A 20,721-nucleotide genomic window follows, 5' to 3' on the forward strand; every position below is an offset into this window, starting at 1 on the left:
GACCCCCGCTGCTCTGCCTCCCCCTCCACCACATTCCCGCTCCGCTCCCCCCGCCGCGCCCGGGCTCGGGAGGCGGTGCCCGCTGAATCACCGTCACGTGGGTCCCGGGTGCGCAGAGGCGGACTGCGCAGAGGCGGGTAGCGCGCGGAGCCCGAGTGGAAAATTCCCGGAGACCTACTGAGGCTGCGCGCCGGAGGCCCCGCCCCTTCCCGCGCTCCCCACCACCGGCTGCGGCCCGCCCCGGCCCCGCCCCTGCGGAGGTTCCGCTGCGCGGTGCGCGCGCCCGCCCGCCGCTCGCCCCCGACCAGGGCCCCGCTTCCGCGCGGATCCGCAAACTGCGCGCGGCTGTGGCCTCCAGAGGGACGCGGGGCGGTGTCGTGGCGCCTCCGCGGCCGGGGCCCCGCAGCGCCTGTAGTTCGATGAGGGTGCTTCACGCTTCCTGGCCTCCCGCTTAGCGCCCTACCGGCCGCTCGGACAAAGCGCCGGCTGCCACTTCCTCACGCGCTTCCCCGCCAGAAAACCAGACAAGTTGTTTCCCATCCCAGAACGCCCCGCACTCGGTCTCCAGCAGGAGTGAAAAGTGTTCGGGGAGTGTGCTGACCTCGCCCACCCGGGTGACAAACGCCAGCACACCGACTCCATTGCAGTCAGGGGGCGTGCGGTGCGCGCGGCTCCCCCCAGCACGTGCGTCCGACGGCCTCCGGGGGTCCCTGGCGGGCGGGCGCCCTGCGGGACGCTCCCGTGGAGCTGGGTGGCGGCGCTGTTATCAGTCACCAGCTGCCAACACTTTCAGCCAAAACACTGGAGTTCTGCGTGAGTAATGATCCTAGAACTAAGCCCACATATTGAATTGAAACGGTTTCCATCCAAGAACCGGAATTTCAGGTTTGTTAATTTTAATAAATCCCTATTTGGTGTTTAAGCCCCAGGCAAAGAAAGATCCAGAAACTGAAGACCAGTGAATGTAAGTCCATTGTGGCCTTGCGTAAAATTCATTATTCAGTCACTGTCATTTCTCTTTGGACAAGAAAACAGAGAAACAAATATGATAACGGTATTTTAAAATCACCCTATTTTAGAAAATTGTAAGATTCTGAAATTTTTAATTTTCAAGAAAATATAGTATATTATTCGATAAGTTTGATAAGACATACAAATCTTTACTAAGTACATACACATCTTGTTTTCTAGCTTAATTCTTGATCCATAGTGTCACCTTGTCATGTCCTGAATGACAACCTATGTGTATGAGAACTCACATCTGTGATTCTGCTTTACATTCCACTTTGCAAGCCACTTACTGCTCATTAGCAAGTGTCCACTTACCCAGCAAAAGAACCGTGGCCCATGGTCAATACACCCTTCATCTGACACTGTTTTTGTTCATACTCACTAGCCTCACCCAGGAAAATGGACCATTGCAGGGTCACATGAAAAGACCAATGGGTAGATACCACAGAAAGATCCTTAGCCAAACCATTCCTTCCTCCTTTATCAGAGAAGAAATGAGAGACACAGTAGGAGTACTCTGGGAAGTTCTGCAGTCCAGACAGAATGGAAAATGTAGGTAAAACTAAGTCTTTTTGCATTTTTTTAAGGTTGTGTTTCTGTAGGCACTGTAATTTTTCTGGCTGAGAAATGAGGTGTATACTTACAAAACAATGCTTGCAAACATAGGGCTTTCCAACACAATGTTAATGCATGATTACATTACCTAATTCTAGCCAATGGGATCTAGATGCCTACAGCAGGACTTCTAGAAATGTCACCCTCACAGTACAAGTGACTCACAGAACTGACTCTTTTCACTGGATGTGGTCCTGTCTGCACATAACCTCTGGAACCACTGCAGCCCATGATGGAAGACATCTCCAGTGTGCGGAAGACACAGCACAGAGAAGGTGGTGAGCTTAGTCTTGGAGGAGATTATCAAGGCCGAGAATTAGCTCTAGGACTACCCTATCTATAGACTTCCTATTGTAAGAGATAGTAAGCACCATTATTTAAGCCCCTTTTAATTGCATATTGTGTTTTTTGAGATAAAAATTGTCTGCTGCTGTGGTAGCCAGCCTTCAGGATGGACTGCAGTGATCCTCCCCTCCTGGGATTTACATCTTTTTACAGTGGGGATATAATCAGGATTTGCCTTTGTGACTAATAGAATATGGCAGAAATATAAAGTATGGCTTCCAAGGCTGGTCTGTAAAGTTCTGCCTTGATGTCTCTTGGATTACTTGTTCTGGGATAAACTAGCTGCCATGTCATGAGGATACTCAATCAGCCTTGTGGAGAGGCCTTTTTGGACAGGAACCAACCGGCCAGCACCAACTTGCCAGCATGTGAGTGAGCAACCTGGGAAACATCCTCAGTCCCAGTCAGGCCATCTGATAACTACAGATCGAGCTGTCAGCGGACTGCAACCTCCTCAGAGACTCTAATCCAAGACATACAACCCGAACTGCTCTTAAATTTCTGGCTCACAGAAACTTTGAGACCTTCAGCCATAAGTTTTGGAATGATTTGTTACAGGGTAATTGCTACCTAACAGAATATCCTTCAATACCAGAAAAACATGCTAAAGTCACCAGGGTCCTCAGAGTTGAAACTATTGGTTTGGGCTTGGGAATTGTCTAACTTGGGAGTTTATCTAAAGATAAAATATAACCCTTCATTTGTTGAACACCATTCAAAAGGATAAGAGAAAAAAAGAGTAGAGCAAGGAATTTGTTGAGGAACCTGGAAGAGATTATATGGAAGTCCTTGGAATTTTGAAGGATGTGGTTTGAAGGTTGATGGTGGGGTGTGGGTTCACTGTATTTCTCCATATGCCTGTGTCCACCCTCAAATTTTGATAACACTGGACAAGAATGTTAGACTCTGTATGTAGCAAAAGGTCATATTAGGTAAAATGAAACCATAGAAACTAAGTCTTGAAATCAGTTCTCATGCTTATGGCTTACAGAAAATTAAGTTCAAGAAAAACCTGTCCTTTTCCACCACCAAGCCATTGCAGCAGACCTTCATTCAGTTTATTATGTGCTAGGCACTGAGTGATGAAGCTAAGTGTACTAATTCAACTAACACTTACTGAACTCTGTGTATCAGGCACTCGTCTAGACACTGAAGAGCCAACGAAAAGCAAAATAAAAGACTTTTTCCTTTTGGAGTTAACATTCCAGAAAGTTTAGGAGGGAAGATGCAGGAAGGGGAAGGGGCTCAAAAGTAAATAAATGATTAATGTTTTCAGATTATGAAAAAAAATGCAATAAAAATAATAGGACAATGAGAAAATAGGGAGAGATGCAAGAGCCAACTTTTGCTGAGATGGTTAAGGGTTTTTTTTGTTTGCTTGTTTTTTTGAGGAGGTGACATTTAGGCTGAGACCTAAGTGATAAGAAGGCAGCCACACAGTTTCTCATCACTTAGACAAGGGCACAACCAGGTAAAGCCATGGAGTATGGATTTTATTCTGACTGTAATCAGAACTCACTAGGGAGCTTTAAGTAAGGGGAATAACTTATCCCTTCAGGGAAGGGTTTTTATTTATGTTCTGAGAAGTTCCCCTCGGAATGCTGGGCATGGAGTAGACTGTGAGCGCCAAGAATGGCAGCCCAGAGATGAGTTAGACCGTCGCTTTTGCAGTGACCCAGGAGAGAGCAGTGGGAATGTCAGAAGTGGCAGAGCCCTGAATATACTTGAAGGCAGAGCCCTGAAGACTGGCTGATGGTTTGGATAGCTGAGGAAAAAGAGGGCTCAGGATGACCCCCTGATCTGGGTCCTGAGCTCCCGTGATAAGGGTGTTATTCTGAACTATAAAAATTAGGAGAGGAGCAGTTTTGCTAGGGAAGTGAAGAGTTCTGCTCTGGCCAGTGAGGAATGAGAGAGATGCCTTTTAGGCATATTAGATGATGTGTTTTTTCCTGGTCCTAGAGGAAATCAGCACTGCTTACTCCTGCATTTATTCATTCAACAAAAATGAATTATCAGGCATTGTTCCAGGTGCTGGAGCTAACAGTGATCAGAGCAGATTAAATTCCTGCTTCATGGAGCTTAACAAGTAAATAAATACAATGTAGGTAGTGATGGGTTCTATAAAGAAAAAAATCATTTAATTCATCCATATACTCAAAAAGTACCTTTTTTTTACAAGTGACTAGGCTGGGTGTGATTGGCCAGATTCTACCCCAAAAAGACAACAACATAAAATCTAGTACCTACACAGCACAAAAAGAAATGCTCCAAAAAAGATATTTATAAAGCACTAAGTTCAAAGTAGAATGAGATGAGTTTCAAATGGGAGCATATCATTCAAATAATGAAAGATGTGGTATTTAACCTTAAAGGAAAAATAAAATTTAGATATATGGCTATGAAAGGGAAGAAGAGGTATGAAGAACATTGCAAGCAGTGGAAACAGTTTGAATAGAGAATGGTTTGTGTTAACAACACTGAGCAATGCATTTTGGCAAAAGCATGGAGTTTATGGCTAAGTATCAAACTACACCAAAACTTAGCAGCTTGAAGCAACAAATATTTATCATCACTTATTTCTGTGGGTCAGGAACCCAGGTGGGGCTTAAGGTCCTCTCACCAAGGTATTAACTGGTGCTGCAGCCATCTCAAGGCTTCCAGGCTCACTCAGGAGACTGCAAGCAGGTCCCAGGGCCTTCCCGCTGATGCAGAGGCATCAGTCCCTCGCCCCGAGACCTCTCCATTGGCCAGTTTGCCAGATGGCAGCTGCTTTTCCTCAGGGCAAATGAGGGAGAGACCAAGCCAGAAGCCAGAGGTCTTCTTGTAACCTAATCTTAGATGGGACATGCCCTCACTTCTAGTAAATAGGAGCCCATCCCTAGGCCCAAACCATATGGGAGAGGGGATTACATATGGGCACAAGCACCAGGAGGTGGAATGTACCGTAGATTCTCCTTGGAAGCTGCCCATCACCAGCAACAACAGCGATACACTGGTGGAAACACGTACAGGCTAGGGCCCGATGAAGGAAAGCCCGAAGAACCGACCCCAAGAGTGAAGCTACTCAGTCAGAAAATGAGGGAGAAGCAAATTTAATGTTTAAGCCAACTTCCAGCAAATTGAAATGTTTATAAACAGAATTTTGAGGAGCATCTGAAGGACCAGCTGTTTAACAACAGTTTGGGAGGGTCAACTCCTATAGCCCCCCTGGGAAACAAAACCACTGTATTTTATCAGGTGGTAAAGGTCAGGTAATTCTTCAGAAGATTTTGTCTATCCTCACTAAAAACTTCCAACAGCGCATTCCTGAGAATCCGAAGTTGACAACTGGTATTTGTGATTACTTTCAGATACTAGTAGAATAGGTTTGCTCTCATTAGCTTTCAACATTCTTTGATCTCAACCCACAGTAAGGAGTACATTTTAAATCATAACTCAGAATATATACATGCATATTCATAATGAAAATCAAAGTTTTAAAGAATAGTACTTAGCATTAGTATACATGGCATATTTTTATTTTCTTCTGTTAAAGAAAAAAAGCTCATAGGAATACACTGAATTCATCCCTACCCACCACATGGTCCCATTCTGTAGTTTAATAAAACATCATTCTTTTAGAACATTAGCTTAGAAATGAGGCAAAACCGTAGCACTTGGGACCAACAGGCATTTGGTGGTAGTTTCCCAGAAACTGGACAAGGGCACTGTGTCTATGCATTCTGGCCCAGAGGCTACAGCCTAACCGAGAACACATCACACGCAGCTGGGAGCCAGGGCAGGCAGATGAGCTTCAGAAAGGCCTTGGAAAACACGGACTGGCGGCAGAAACACGCATTTCAGTACCTCCCTGTCTCCTTTGCCATACTGTTCAGGTTCTTACAGAGGTCGCAACAAGATTACAATCCTGCCTCCAGCGCGCGCGCGCGCACGCACGCTTGCCGTGACTTTTACAAATCTCTTGAGTGTTGTTGCAACACAAACCACCAAAAATTCCCGTGGACAAGAGATACAGTGAGTGTGGGACTTGTCAACCGAAGCCACCATCCTGAAGGCTTCCTGAAAAAGTGAGTTAAAACCTTTCGATTTTTATCAGACCGGATTTAAAGGGACGTGCAGGGCGCCCGAACCCCTGCGGCGGGTGCTCTCCGGACCAGAAGGGTTGCTCAGTGTTACCAGGGAGTGAATGTGCAAGAGAGATCCGTTTTTCATCCGACTGTGTGCTAAGCGCCAAACCTGCCTTCGGGGAGTTCCCCCCCCCCGTCCCCGTGAGACAAGACTTCTGACCAGCGTGGACGTGGAGACCAGACAGCACAGCTTTAAACAGTCCCGCACCACGTGGTTTGGAAGCAGTACCTGCAAAGGGGAGGCGGAGGGGTCGGGCCGCGGGAGGCTTTCCGGGGCGCGGGGACTGAGCCCAGGGAGACGCCGAGGGGAAGTGGGCACTGAGGTGGGCAGGATGCGGCAGGCCGGCCTGGCGCAGCGGGAGAGGGGCGCACCTCCGAGCGGGCAATGCGGCCCTGGGCGTGTGCAGGCCGGACCCCTGCCGCGCGGAGGCAGAGGTGCCGCTTCCTCAGGCCAGGAAGGGCGGCGTGGTCACGGCCCCACAGCAGCACGGGCGGTGGGGGGGTGAGGGGGGCGTCATACGGTCATCCCCGCGTCCACCCCGAGCGCACCAAAAGCGTCCACGAAGGGCGCCGCCAGCCGGCCGGACCCCGCGGGGGGTGGGGGGCGGCTCCCCACGGAGGGCCCGAGACGGGGCGGTCGCGGGGACCGCGGGCTCAAGTTAGCGGGACGAACCCCGAGTAAATCCCGGCACCCAGCGTCGGCGGGGCGCGAGGCTGTGCCCCCGAAGCCCGAGGAGAAAACCGAGGCCAGGAGGCGGCCGCGAGCGCCGGGCCCCACCGGGCCCGCCGCCAGCCAGGGGCGCTCGGAGGGCCTCCGGGACCGGGCGTAGGGGCGGGCGGCGGGGCGGGGCGGCGGGGGCGGGGCGGGGAGGGGCGGCCGCACAAAGGGGAGGCCTGTGGCCCCGCCCGCTGGCGCGTCCCCCGGGCCGCCGCTATAAGTCGCTGCTGCCGGGCCGCCCCCGAGCCCCGCGCCGCGCGCCGCCAGGAGCACTTCTTCCCGCAGCGCCAGCCCGGCCGCGCGTCCCCGCCCGCTCGCCTTTCCCCGGACGCGTCGGGCGCCCGGCCCCTTCCTCACTACGAGCATTTCTCCTGCCTGTCGTCCCGTGCCTGTTTGTTTTCTTTGCGCGATCTGTGCAGAGAGAAGCCCGGGGGGCGTTGCGTGACGTTTCCGGGCACAGCACCGAGACCACCGAGGTAGCGCGCGGGGCGCGGCGAGGGGCGCTGGACGGGGCGGGGCCGGGGGGGCTGCGCGGGCCCGAGACGCGGGGCCTGGGCCGGGGGCGGGCGCGGAGGGCTGCGGAGGTCGCGAGGGCCGGGCCGGGGAGGGCGCGCCGCAGCCTTTGATAATCGGCGATCGCTGTTGCATCAGTTTCCTTTCCGGGCAGAGGAGGGGCTGGCGGGCCCCGCGCGCGCGAGCCGGACGCTCGTGCCCGCGGGCGCGCGTCCGCCGGCCCTAGGCCCCGGGGGCCGCCCTCGCGGGGGGAGCCCCCGGCCCCCGCCCGCCGCAGAGGCCCGCCTGGCGCCCGGCGTCGCCCTCGCAGCGGCGGGAGCCGTGGCTCGCAGCCGGAGAGCCCCTGCCCGGTCCGGGCCTGGACCGCGGGCGAGGGGCCGCCTTTGTTCGCGCGCGGCCGCCGCGTCCCGCCCCGCGCGGCTGGTACTTTTCCACCCGCCGGGGGAGGAGGGGGGGGGGAGGTGGCGCCCACGTGACCAGCGGGGGCGGGGCGGTGTCCTGACCGCAGGCTCCTCCGCAGGCGGCCGGGCGCGCAGCATGAAGAAGGCGGAGATGGGCAGGCTCGGCATCTCGCCGGACGAGGACAGCAGCAGCTTCAGTTCCAACAGCGACTTCAGCTTCTCCTACCCCGCCAAGCAGGCCGCGCTGAAGAGGTGCGAGAGCTGGAGGAGGGCGGCCGCGCCCGCAAGGGGAGAAGGGGGTTGGGGGTTTCCGCGGCCCGGTCCTGGCAGGAGCCCCCGGGGCGCACGCATCCTGCCGCCCCGTTTCACCTGGGCGCGCTCTCTCTTTTCAGTCACTATGCAGACGTTGATCCTGAAAACCAGAACTTCTTACTTGAATCGAATTTGGGGAAGAAGAAATATGAAACAGACTTTGTAAGTTGAAAATAATGCTTTGTGTGTCTGCGGCCTTGTGGGCTAAAAGAGTAGTTTTACTTGTAGATGTCGAATCTAACTTGCCCAAAGCTGGTGTTCTCCATTTAATTATTGTCATATGTTTGGTTATCGTTTCCCCTCTGTGTAGCATCCAGGCACTACCTCCTTTGGAATGTCAGTATTTAATCTGAGCAATGCGATTGTGGGCAGTGGAATCCTTGGGCTTTCTTATGCCATGGCTAATACTGGAATTGCTCTGTTTATGTAAGTATGTGTAAGTAGTGAGTCTGCCATGCCGGGCAGTTACTGTGACATAACATATATTTTGGCTCCAGAGGCTGAATTTATAGTTGAAGTCATTGACTTAAAAATTATTTGCATAAAACTTAATGAGAAATCCTCAGTCTCTTTATTTTAGGATATAACTGCATGATATCAAGAAAGCCAATTTGATAGGAAAAAATAGGACGACACTTGAAACTGATAATTAAGCCAAAAGTCTTTTAAGTTAGTGGGAATAATTAATACAAAGTTGTAACAGGAGTTGGGTATTTAAAAAGAGCTGTTGATAGATAAATCCAAGGACTTAGAAATTTTGTCCTGGCAAAATCAGAAGCAAAACATTAAATAATCATAGTATCTCCAAATCAGCTGGGTGACTGGACACAGCCTCCCCAGGGACCTGTGGCTCCTTACAAACAACTAATTTCTTTAAACATAGGAACGTGGAACATGTTTGTTTTAAGAAAAATGCATCATAATTTTCTGGACATTGAAAAGCAACCCGTTTGTGTTCTTTGGCTTTTAATATTTGTTTCTTTCAGGTCTGTGTGATTGCCACATACTATAGTAAAAAATGAGCTTTTTAATAAATACCTGCTTTTAAATGTTTTTTTCCCTTAGTTGCCCAGTTAGAGTTAGTTGCTCCTCTGCTTTCCAGCACAAATACCATCAGAATAGAATTTTGGAGCTATGGTTCTTAATCACTGTGGGGGTCACTGAGTCTTGGAGTATGTGATAGAAAAATGTGGATTTTCCAGGAAAAAAGTACAGAACAAAACCACATGTAAATTGGAGCATACGTCCTCAGTGTTTGTATCACAGCTGTTCAGTGCCTATGAGCTAAGTGGTCTCTGGAAGATGGTATGATTTCTTGTGCAGTGAGGACATGTAGCATGGAATTGTCCATCGGGGACAGATTTGTTGTAGTCAGCTGACTAGTCTTCTCATGTTATTTTTTCCAGCAAAATAGAATGTTAATGAAAAGAAAAGCAGGCCTTTGCAGAGCTTCACTTTGTGGTGAAGTTTCACGCTGAAATTAAGCCGAGCTTTGCGCATTGGAATCCAGCGTTCAGTCAGCTTGTTTGATTAGCATGAGGCTTCTGAGACCCTTTAAGAATGTGAAGGACCAGGAATTTACGTAGAAAGGACCCTGTAGTTTCAAAGATTTCAGTAAGGAGCATGGATGGCATCACTGTTCGATATTTGGAGCCCTTCCTAGCTTAGTATGAAAACTGGAGGCAGTCTTTACATGCTGCCGGTGTGATTATATAGTGTAGGATTTACATGAGATAAAAACAGCACCCCTTTTAATAAGTGAAACTTCTGGTGTTAGCCCTTGCACTTTTGAAATTATTTGTGCTCTAATAGGTCTGTGTGTTTAATTAACCATTTTCATAATAGTTAAATAATATCGAGTGCTAAAATAAGTTATTAATCCATCAATATTTTACAAGGTATATTTAGAGGTATAGAGGTAAAAGGGCCAAAAGACACGTGGCTGTCCCAATGTGGTTAAACAACTCTGTAGTTAGACCTTATGATGTAGTCAGTCTTGAGGTTGAAAGTGACCTCAAGGGTTATAAAACCCGTAAAGCCTGCATTGTCATTTCATTGTAAGAAAGAAAGGCTGAGTTTGTCAGCACACTTAAAAATTGCTTTTGATTAAAGAACAACTTTGGCCAGTGAGGTGAAGCTGGATTCCACCTCAGACCAGACACCCTCAAACTTCTGGCATTGGAATGGCAGCTGAATGCCATTACCTGTGTTTAGCAGACATCAGTTTCTTTGCCAGACCTTCAGGGTACTGTGCCCCGTGTGCCCATACAGAATCCAAAAAGTGTGACTACTACAGCATTTTCTGTGAGCCTTCCAGATTTTGGTTTTTGTTCCTTTTAATAAGAAGAAATCCTTATTTTTCTTGGCGTGCCTAGGCAGTAGGAAAGCAAAGCTGGAATGAAAGAACCCACACCCTAAAGGAAAACTCAGTGACATTAGGTGACCTTTAGTCCCTCTCTGTCTCTCTCTTTTTTTGCTCTCTTCCATCTAAGTAAGAGGGTGGAGGGGAGAGGACAGCCCAGACAAGGCTGACAGCCTGCTTGTTCTCGCACCGGTGTTGTCTAACTTCGTGACAGTACTGGGTCTGTATTCCACACCATGGGGTGCAATACTGTGGATTGTCACAGTGGTTACTTCTCTGATTTGTGCCCACTTAGTATCTTTAACCCCTTTATAGCCCAGTCCTCTCCGTATCTATACAGCCCAAGTGCTCTCAAGACCTTTCCTGAACCTATTTCAGTTGGATTTCACAAGTACTTTGTAGGCTGGGTTTACGGGCAGGTATTACCACCCTTTTGCAGTTAAAAGGAACTGTTAAAATGCCGAGAAGTGGCAAATGCACAGCTATGAGGCCAGAATCAAATCATGTCTCCTCGCTCCAGCCCAAGTCAGGCATTCCAGGACTCCCTGCACCTTTGGCTTGGTGGGTAGACCCTTGCTCTTGACCAATGTCACAGAGCTGTGACCTGTGGCCTAGCGCAGATTTTTAGTGCCAGGTAAGCATAGATGTTGACACTAACCACGGGAGTGACCGGGTCTTGGGTTTTTTCTGTTTAGCACAAGAAGTATTAGGACAAGTTCCATATTAGTGTTTAAATAACAACCAAAAAGAGTACTTTAAGTAGACCTGTGCTTGTTAATAACCCTGTGCCTTTTATTTCTTTCACCAGAATTCTCTTGACGTTTGTGTCAATATTTTCTCTGTATTCTGTTCATCTCCTTTTAAAGACTGCCAATGAAGGAGGTATGGTAGCATTCTTAATATTTCTAAAACAATTGTGTCTGCTTGATTTTTCTCCCTGTTATAAAATACTTGCTTCATACTTTTGTGTTCTTTAAATTGTAGGGTCTTTATTATATGAACAATTGGGATATAAAGCCTTTGGATTGGTTGGAAAGCTTGCAGCCTCTGGATCAATCACCATGCAGAACATCGGAGGTAAGAGTGCTGTAAAAGGCGATTTGGGTAGGCTTTCTGCTCTTTGTGTAGCACAGAAGGGTGACGCATTTCTTCTGGTGTCACGTGCCGCATTTTGCACTTGTAATGGTGTAATTTTGTTTTCCTCCAGCTATGTCAAGCTACCTCTTCATAGTGAAATATGAGTTACCTTTGGTGATCCAGGCATTAATGAACATTGAAGCTACAACTGGGTAGGTGCTGAGTAAGGTTACTCATAAGAAACGATTACAGTCTACAGTGACTAGATACATTTTATCAAAGTTGGATACAAAGTGATGATCAGTGAATTATTTTTCTGTAAATGTTCCTGTTGAAACTGACCAAGAAGTTCCCCATAAACTGATTGGAACTTTTGAGAACAAAAGGCCAAAGATGGTAGCTAGTCTTAAAACGGAATAACTAATTTGTAACCTGTGTATGAAAACAGGTTTTCTAGAACTTAGATTTTCTTCTGTATATTTACTCTCTTGTTACAGCTGAAGAACATACATCCCAACCTAAGCTAGGACTGAAGCTCTGAATCACATTAAACATTAATTCTTATCTGATTTTTGTAAATTTCAAGTTCTTAGAAGTTGACCTATTAAAAATGCATAATGTCAGCAAACAAGGCTGAGCTGGAGAAGCTTGTTCTGGTGAAGTTCCTCATCTCAGTGGAGTAGCAGGTTTTATCTAAAGTAAACATGGGGCTGGGTAATTTATTTCCCACTTACATGCAGCTCGTTATCTCAGAGTAGTGAGGTGTGGTTATCTCTGGCTTTAGAAATTTAATAAACTGATCCTTAAATGTTGGTTTTCTGTGGGGTCTTTGTTACTGAAATGAGTGGAGAATTCACAGGGCAATTAAAAATTTGGAAATAGTGATTTAAAAGGAAGGTGTGGTTGATTACTTACAAAGGAAAAGACCTTGCTAGAACTCTTAGGAGATAGGCACAGTAAGTTCAGAAGGGAGCTTGTGGCTATTTTTGGAGACAAGGTGGGTGAAGGTACACAGCACTTGGGACAAGTCCTGGTTTGGGGAACTGGGTTTTGTTTTGTTTTTGCCTGTGTATTTTATCTAAGTATGAAAAAATTTCTTGGTCAAAGTGTTTAGTAAGTGCATTGCTGACAAATGTCTGAAAGAAAAAGAAACGTGCTTTAAAATTTCCTTGTTTCTAGCATTAGCAGTTGCATGTAAAGCTGTGACAGAATTGGTGTAGTTTTTCTTCAGATGCTTAAAGATTCCTGACTTCACAGTGCTGCTTTGTTCCCTACATTAATATCAGCTTTTCAGAAGCATTTATGTTATGAATCAGCTGGCAGCTCTCCCAAAGCAAACAGTGGGACAAAAGTTGCACTGTTTGCTATCCTATTCCTAACCTGAGTGAATATTCATCTAATGCACAAAGATAGAGATTTTTTCCTGTCTAAAGGCTTTTAGAATAAGTGATACTTTTTCCAACCTGTCTTGTATTTATTCTTACGGTATTTCTATAAAGTGAGTCCTGCGAGAAGATGTTTCTCTTACTCTGAGGATACCAGTGGCTGGTTCTGACACTGATTATCTTTTCTTTAACTCAGATCGTGGTATCTGAACGGCGACTATTTGGTTTTGCTGGTGTCCCTGGTCCTCATTCTTCCATTGTCACTGCTGAGAAATTTAGGTGAGCAAGCCCGTGCCCGAGAGGGTCTGGAGGAGCCCCCCCCCCCCCCCAGCCGGTGGGCTTTCTCTTAATAGACACTGAGAAACTAGAAAGCCCCAAAGACATGCCTTTGGGATTTGCAGCATACAGATCCCTAGGCTTCCAGAACCCTACCTAGCAGGATTGCTACCAAGGGACCAAAGCATCTTGTTGACATTTTGTAATATCTCGTGCTTTGTAAAAATAATACAAAATGAATGTTTTATTTAGTTGTTAGCAGGTATTTTTAAGTAATTCTGTATCTTTCTACGTAAGAATTAGAAATTTAAAATGGTACCCTATCTGCACTAAAGTCGTCTTCCAAGCAGAATCGAGTTACCTATTTGCCCTAAAACTATTTCATTAAACTAAGAATGATTTCCCCCCTCCTTATAGGGTATTTGGGATACACCAGTGGCCTCTCCTTGTTGTGTATGATGTTCTTTCTGATTGTGGTAGGTGCACCTTCTCTTTAAAGCTAGAGATTATTTTGTAAGCCCTGTCACATTATTCAGTTTAATAAATGCATAATAATATATTTTCAGGTGATTTGCAAGAAATTTCAGATTCCTTGTCCTGTGGAAGTTGCTTTGATAATTAATGAAACAATAAATAGCACTTTCACCCAGCCAGCTGGTTTCGCCCATGGTGTGGCGTTTAACATGACTGAAGAGTCCTGCAGACCGCGATATTTTATCTTCAACTCACAGGTGACTGAATCTAGTCTTTACTTTCTCAGAGGAAGTTTTAGGGAAACTCTATGCCAGCAATTGAAAAATAGTTCACAAAGCACAGAAGGGAGGAGGGGGAAAGCTGCTTGCTCTTCAGGAAGTGAGACTGGCTAATGATTGGGGGCTGAGGAGAAAGCAGTGGTTTTGTGTCTTAAATTGATGGAGAAATGGCTAATCATGATGTGAATCATTGGACACATTCAGAAGTTAGGATATTGATCACAGTGAACAAATTAGAAGAGTGGATGCTTTGCATGGGAAGCTGACTGTTGCGTCTTGATGCTAAGATTAGTGTAGTATAGAAGTTGTAGAACTGTGATTAGGTGAGTTTGTTATTTCCGGATATTAAATATATGTTCACATTTTTTGCAGACTGTCTATGCTGTGCCGATTCTGACCTTTTCATTCGTCTGTCATCCTGCTATTCTTCCTATCTATGAAGAGCTGAAAGGGTGAGCACTTTACCTGTTCTCTTACGCATTTACTGAGAAATTGGAAAACGTTAGGTTGCTGCTGTAACTGCTGCTCAAGGCATATTTTTGTTTTTCTCTGGGTCTGTGTAGCCGCAGCCGTAGACGGATGATGAGTGTGTCCAAGATCTCATTCTTCGCCATGTTTCTCATGTACCTGCTCGCTGCTCTCTTTGGATACCTGACGTTTTATGGTAAATAATGTCTAGTTTCCAGGAAAAAAAAAGTGAAATTGATACTTTCATATGCATAATCTATTAAAAAATTCACTGTCTTGGTATATTTCATATTTGTGAAGAAAAATTGAAGATAGAGCTTAGGATTTCCTTTAGTATTTTTAATCAGTAATTCTAGAGTCCAAATTAAAAAGTGTAACACTAGTCATTTGATGGCATTTTTATATAAAGTGCCTGTATCTGAGTACATCCCGCCTCTTTTCTGTGATCACCTTAAAAAACGCACACTCACACAGTGAAACCTTGGAATTCAGCTGTTTAGCTCCTGTTGTTTTTGATGGGGGTCATGTGGCTAAATCTCTACTACTTGGTATAAAGAAAAATTTTTCAATGTTATTTTAATTATATTAGCCCTAATCCCAAATTAATCTTATTAGCTCCTTGGCTTACAGTCGCTTGTGAGTAGTTAACAGTGCACATTTTGCCCAATCTCCAGAGAGGGCGGCTCACTGAACCTTCCCTTCTTTCCCGTAGAGCACGTTGAGTCAGAATTGCTTCATACCTACTCAGCTGTCATGGGAACTGACATCCTCCTCCTCATTGTCCGCTTGGCTGTGTTAATGGCTGTCACTCTGACGGTCCCCGTGGTCATTTTCCCGGTAAGCATTCACTCTCCTTGCAGTAGAACTGAGTTCTTAACACTTGAAGATCTGCAGAATTTTCATCTTCTGGGGAAGAGAAACACCTACTAGAGCAATACCAAGTTAACTGGTTTTGAAAGGGCTCTTTTTAATACTTTGTGGATTTCCTGCGTGTTTTTCTGTAATTGAAGGTATAAAACCATCTCTCAGTGTTTAGATGTTTAGGACATCGCAGTAGGAGGAAGGGGTACAATTTTTAGTGTTTAAGCAGCTTCTTGCTTAAGATAGATTTCCCATTATTCAGGCTTTGTTTTCTTGGATTAATTACAGCTAGACTCTTAGCTTACTGTTGATTTGTCTCTGCAGATCCGGAGTTCCATGACCCACTTGCTGTGCTCAGCAAAAGGTTTCAGCTGGTGGCGTCACAGCCTCGTCACCGTGTCTATCCTGGCGTTTACCAATTTGCTTGTCATCTTCGTGCCCACTATCAGAGACATCTTTGGTTTCATTGGTAAGCTTTAGAAAGTAATCAAGCTGGTTTTAAACGGCAGGGATTTCGAGGTTCAAAAACTGACAAGGGACACGCTGGATTCTCAGAGCACATGTTCTCACAGGTGCCTCTGCTGCTGCCATGCTGATCTTCATCCTGCCGTCTGCCTTCTATGTCAAGTTGGTGAAAAAAGAGCCTATGAAATCTGTACAAAAGATTGGGGTGAGTGAGAGATGATGACTCTTGAAACAGTAATAATCTAATATAATAATTTCTTCAGCTGATTTTAATTTTGTCTCTTAGCTGTCATTTGTTGTAGTTTCCAGTAAATATTTCTGTAATGGTGCCCTTCCCAAATGGAGGCTGGGGAGGGGACACGGGAGGCAGCCTGCCGACTGATACTGCCCCAGTCAGTTGCAAGGGAGTTACTGGGTATTTTAAGGGTGGGAGCCAGAGGCAAAGCATGAAATGTAAAGATGCCGGCCCCGCTTCCAGTGTTTTGTCTGATGGGTGCTTGTCAGACTGCCTGTTGTGTGGCAGGCTCTTACATGGGCCTGGAGAACAGAAAAGGGAAAAAGTGAGTGTTAAGTCAGATTCTGTCTTCAAAGCCCTGCGTGCACTGCTCTGTATGCTGCGCTGTATCCACTGATCTTACAGGAACTGGGATGTGTTGACCCCGGGGATCCTGGAGGGGATATCAGGGAAGAATGCTTTTCAGTACTCACTCTTTACTACCACTGCAGTCTGGTAAAAAGCACTAGAATTGTTTATAAACCGACTCAGAATACATAGTGGCAGTAATTGCGGGTAGGATGAGGAGTAAAGGTGCTCATGTCCCCTGAAGGGCTTTGACTGAAGGTCTCTGGCTCTGGAGGATCACTTGGGTGTGATTTTGTACCTTAAGGTTTTACTATAAAAAATGCAAAAATGCCACTCTAGTTCTATTATATGAAGTACTATATTCAGCAAAGAAAACGATTTACTTTTAATTTGAGACAAAGGAATGAAAAGGTGAGATTTTGGAAGATTTCAGAGAGTTGCTTTCTGCTGTGGGTGACCTCATGATCACGTAATACGGTTTACAGTATCTTCAGCAAGATCCGCTAGCTCCAGCGCGCCGGGTGGTTCTAGAAAGAAGCCGGGCCTTGGGAGCAGAGAGGCAGGCCCAGTGTGCGCGTCGCCTCGCTCACCGGTCTCTCCCTGCTCGTTGCAGGCTGTGCTCTTCCTGCTGAGCGGCATAGTGGTGATGACGGGAAGCATGGCCCTCATCGTTCTGGACTGGGTCCACAACGCCCACGAAGGTGGCCACTAGGGGGCGCCCCTAAGACTACGATCATCTGTTCGATGCCAGCGTTGAGTCAACACTCAACTGCTGTGAAATCTCACCTGTTTTCAGTCTCACTTCCTTGGGAAGCGCAGAGTCCTCGCTGGTCCTTCTGAGTGCAGAATAAGTGAACTCTTGGGCTTGTTTTGTTTTTGGTTTTTTGGTTTTTTAAAGAAACTATTCTGTGTGATAGAAATGGATATTAACAACAAAACCACGAGTCTTGGATTAACGGAAGTGACAATTTTATTCCATTCCAGAGAATGGACAAACTCTTAACTTTTATCAAGCCACATGTTTGGCTGTGTCATTGTTTAACTTGGATATTTTATGATTTTACTTGAATGTGCCTAATGGAACCATTCGATGTGAGAAACAATTCTTGTTAATTTACAGCAAAGTATTGAGATAACCATTGAGAAAAACACTATTATTTTTTGTACCAAAAATATTTAAAGACCTCAGAAGCACTATTTTATTTTTTAAAAATTGCTTTTTTTGAAGTTTATCCAAAAACGGTTGTCAATAAATTCCATAAAAAAATTTTCATCGGTATTTAAAAAGATACTAGTATTGTGAAATGATTTGCCTTTTGTAGGCATAATAAGCCAAATACTTTTTTAACCCAAAACAATTTTTAGGGAAAAGGTTCAGTAATGAAAAATTGTACCCTGAATAGGAGCATAATTTTTTCCATGCAGACTTCACCATTAAGGTACAACTGATTGGTTATCACTGCACCCGATCAGATGAACTCTGTTCATCACTTTTCTCTGTCCCCAAATAATTTGGTTCTTTCAGATTGAAATATTTGGCTTCTGTCTAATAGAATGGAAGATACTGCAGAGATTTCTGCGGAAAGTAGAATAACTAATTTTGAGGTACCAAATAGTGCAATTGGGTAAAAACAGGGTTTATTCAGTTGCACCTGTCTCCAGAGCAGTTCTGACGACTCTGGGTTTTTGGGCCAGCGCTTTCTTGACATTGCTTCCAGCAGTGGGCATTTGATGGCAATAGGCCAAAACTCTCCTTTCCAGAAAGTACAGCTTTCCACATGTTCACCTGCCCCTGGAAGTGTGAATTACTTGATAACACGCGTTCATTGTGTCCACGTTGCGTCTACAATAGATGTCTAATTCACAGGTCACGCCTATACTCAGTATAATACAAGCTCTTTCCATACAGGCCACTGGGTTTCTTGTGCAGAAAGCTTTTTCAAAGACTCATTTGCACTGGACCGTCATCTCATTCATGTACAACATAGAACTGTTTACATCCAGCAGATGTTGAGGGAAGACAGTGTGACCTGCATAGGTAGTTGGTCCGACTGCATGTTCACCCTTCATTTCAATCCCAGTTAGAAGTGAAAACGTAGCAGCTTTAAGAGCACACCTATCGTACATTACGGTGTATGGTGAATATATTATTGAACAATGTGGTACTTCGCTCATTGGGCATAATGTCTAAGATCTAATACCCATAATTCCATTAGTGGTTGAGGGAAGCAGATACTGGAATCATCAGCTGGTCCTCTGACTCTAAGGTTTTCTCCTGAACCGAGCATTGTAGGTTTTAGGTGAGGGCCAGAAATGGGGCAGACATGGGTTTTGTACGCATTCTTGTATTACATGTGACTAAACTACAGACACATGTGTCTGTAGCCAGAGACCCTTTTGGAACTGGAAGATGTCTTACGTACATTGGGGAAACCAGTGGTCCTTTTTTGTTTCTTCAAAAATAATTGGGGACCATCTAGAAAAGGCAGTGAGAAGACGGATTTAATTGGGCTTTTGGCACTCCATTCGAATCCAGAACCTCACCTCTGATTCAGACCAAGAATTGGCACTTCTGCTTCAGTTCCTGGGAAGAATTGTTGATTTTTCATCTAAAACCTGCTGGAGAATACTACCAAGTAGACTTGTTCTCTACAGTTTACATCCTTTCATGTGGGAGAAAACACCACAGAAACCAGGAGGAATGAAAGAAGGAATTCTTCTCTCGGGAAATCCACCTGTGGAGGCTCCTCCAGTCCTCTTGGGCTGTTTGAGGTTCAAAATCGGCTGCTTAGGATAAATTCCATTGCATGATTTTCCTGGAGCTGTCCTGTCTGCCTTGAGGTTCCTAAACAGTGAATTCCCATTGATGAGCAGTCTTCAGTATTAAAACCACTGTCCTGTCCCCTCTGTTTGCATTGCTGTCTTCCACGGGTGTTTCAGTTGTAACTGTAATGTTATTTATAGAACAGCATTAATCCATTAAAGCTAACCTATTTTTCAATATTTATAATCTATGTACATACACTGTCTGTCCATATGTATTTGTAAATAGGTTGTATATAATGTCAGGTTTGGGTCTTGGGTTCAAGTGTATATATTCCTGTAAGTCTCTTACTTGCATTTTGGTGAATTCACACATATCTATAAGAATTATCCCAAAAGTAACCTGTACAGAGATCTCAGTACAAATTGACAAATCTGGTGATTGCTAAAATTTTAAAATATTGCTTAAATTGTATTTGCAATCAGACTGGTTGAACATCACATTTTTCCATGAAAACTTGGTGCAAGTTCAGATCTCTAAATTTTAAATAAGTATAAATTTTCAAAGTGCAGTTGTTCCCCAAATGTGATGTAGTGTGATGACATCCAGTGTGATGTGTAGTGGGAGGTCTCCGAGAGCAAGGTGTGCTGACTTCCTGTATATAGTGTAAATACCCGCTTTACTGTTGCGAGGCCAGCAGTCCCACTGACATCCGGCTGGGAGTGCTACACCGTTTCAATGAAACAATGTATGTTTTAACTGAACTAAAATAAACACATGCTTCATCCTGAGTACCAGTGTCTTTGTGGCAGGGGGGGTGTGCACGGTGTCCTATGTGCTTGTTGAGCACGGCAGCCAGCCGACCCTCGGCAGGTGTCATGCAGTGGTGACTGATGATGCAGGCTGGATCAGGAACAAGTTCATTTTACTTTTACCTTTATGAAGGTAACGTTTACAAAAGGTGAGGAAGAAAGGGGGATAATGCTGACATGTATCTCGGGCTCAGGCTTGGACCCATGTTAGCCAGTATGGCATGAGAATCGTCCTGGGGGTCTTTTAAAAGCAGCTGTGCAGCAGGTGGCTGTTGTAGTCTGATTACACCAGTGTGGTGGGTAGACAGGGTGGTTTTTCCCCTGAAAGCCACCAAGTGATTGTAATGCACAGTTCAGAGGCGCTGAAACGGGCTTGGGAAGAAGGTATGTTCTCATTTGGTGAACTAGTCTCAGGACAGGAAGCGCTGTGGTGGAGAGGGTCGGTTGACAAGCTGAGGTTCACCTGAGTGACACGATGTGTGGAGGGTTGCCGGGATGCATGAGATGTTCAGGTATGGCCTGATAGCCTTAAACCTTAGGGATTATCTGTGAACTAAAGCTGAAATGAGACAGCCTCAGAGCAGATATCCTTGGGAGAGGTTCGGGAACTTTGCTGCAAGAAATGTATTTGTGCAGATGGAAGGGAAATGATTAGAAAGTGGAACACATCTGAATTGAACAAAAGACCGACCAAGTTTTTATTGGTCTAACACTAGATCAAGTGCAACTAACAAGCCCACGGGAAAGGGTGGGGTTATGTGTCAGACTGGATTTTAAGAGAATCCATGAACCATTTTTTTTTTAATGCTGAAACAATTTATTACTTTGAAATTAGAAATGCATTGGTAGGTAGGTCCACTCAGAGTTGAGAACT

At 45.7% G+C, this 20,721-nt stretch overlaps 1 protein-coding gene and 1 long non-coding RNA gene across 5 annotated transcripts; one reads left to right on the top strand and one right to left on the bottom strand.

Annotated features, from left to right (window-relative positions):
- Positions 1-2,796: 2,796 nt before the first annotated feature.
- LOC140846552 (uncharacterized) lies at positions 2,797-6,447 on the bottom strand. Its single transcript, XR_012125757.1, has 2 exons — positions 6,328-6,447; positions 2,797-6,030 (listed from the first exon to the last, which is right to left on the bottom strand). It is a non-coding gene; the product is annotated as an uncharacterized lncRNA (long non-coding RNA).
- Positions 5,896-19,826, top strand: SLC38A2 (solute carrier family 38 member 2). 4 transcript variants are annotated; one of them, XM_017679571.3, is made up of 16 exons: positions 5,896-6,038; positions 7,850-7,982; positions 8,123-8,204; positions 8,353-8,468; positions 11,213-11,286; positions 11,389-11,481; positions 11,612-11,693; positions 13,063-13,145; positions 13,560-13,618; positions 13,709-13,873; positions 14,267-14,346; positions 14,458-14,558; positions 15,075-15,199; positions 15,548-15,692; positions 15,796-15,893; positions 16,885-19,826. In XM_017679571.3, the coding sequence occupies exons 2-16, from the start codon at positions 7,867-7,869 to the stop codon at positions 16,981-16,983; spliced, it is 1,518 nt and encodes a 505-aa protein (XP_017535060.1). In that variant the 5' UTR covers positions 5,896-6,038; positions 7,850-7,866; the 3' UTR covers positions 16,984-19,826. The 4 variants fall into 4 exon arrangements, with proteins under 4 accessions (XP_017535060.1, XP_036865342.1, XP_036865334.1 ...); XM_037009447.2 differs by lacking the exon at positions 5,896-6,038 and adding an exon at positions 7,000-7,292 and having other exon boundaries at positions 7,838-7,982; XM_037009439.2 differs by lacking the exon at positions 5,896-6,038 and adding an exon at positions 7,003-7,292.
- Positions 19,827-20,721: the final 895 nt, after the last annotated feature.

Source organism: Manis javanica, chromosome 15 (genome assembly GCF_040802235.1).
Source record: "Manis javanica isolate MJ-LG chromosome 15, MJ_LKY, whole genome shotgun sequence".
Classification (NCBI taxonomy): Eukaryota; Metazoa; Chordata; class Mammalia; order Pholidota; family Manidae; genus Manis; species Manis javanica.

Excerpts from the sequence above, each read along its gene's own strand:
- SLC38A2 (XM_017679571.3), top strand. The coding sequence starts at position 7,867 with ATGAAGAAGGCGGAGATGGGCAGGCTCGGCATCTCGCCGGACGAGGAC. Across the intron at positions 13,146-13,559 it reads GTCACTGCTGAGAAATTTAG|GGTATTTGGGATACACCAGT; the intron begins GTGAGCAAGCCC and ends CCCTCCTTATAG. Across the intron at positions 14,347-14,457 it reads ATCTATGAAGAGCTGAAAGG|CCGCAGCCGTAGACGGATGA; the intron begins GTGAGCACTTTA and ends GGGTCTGTGTAG.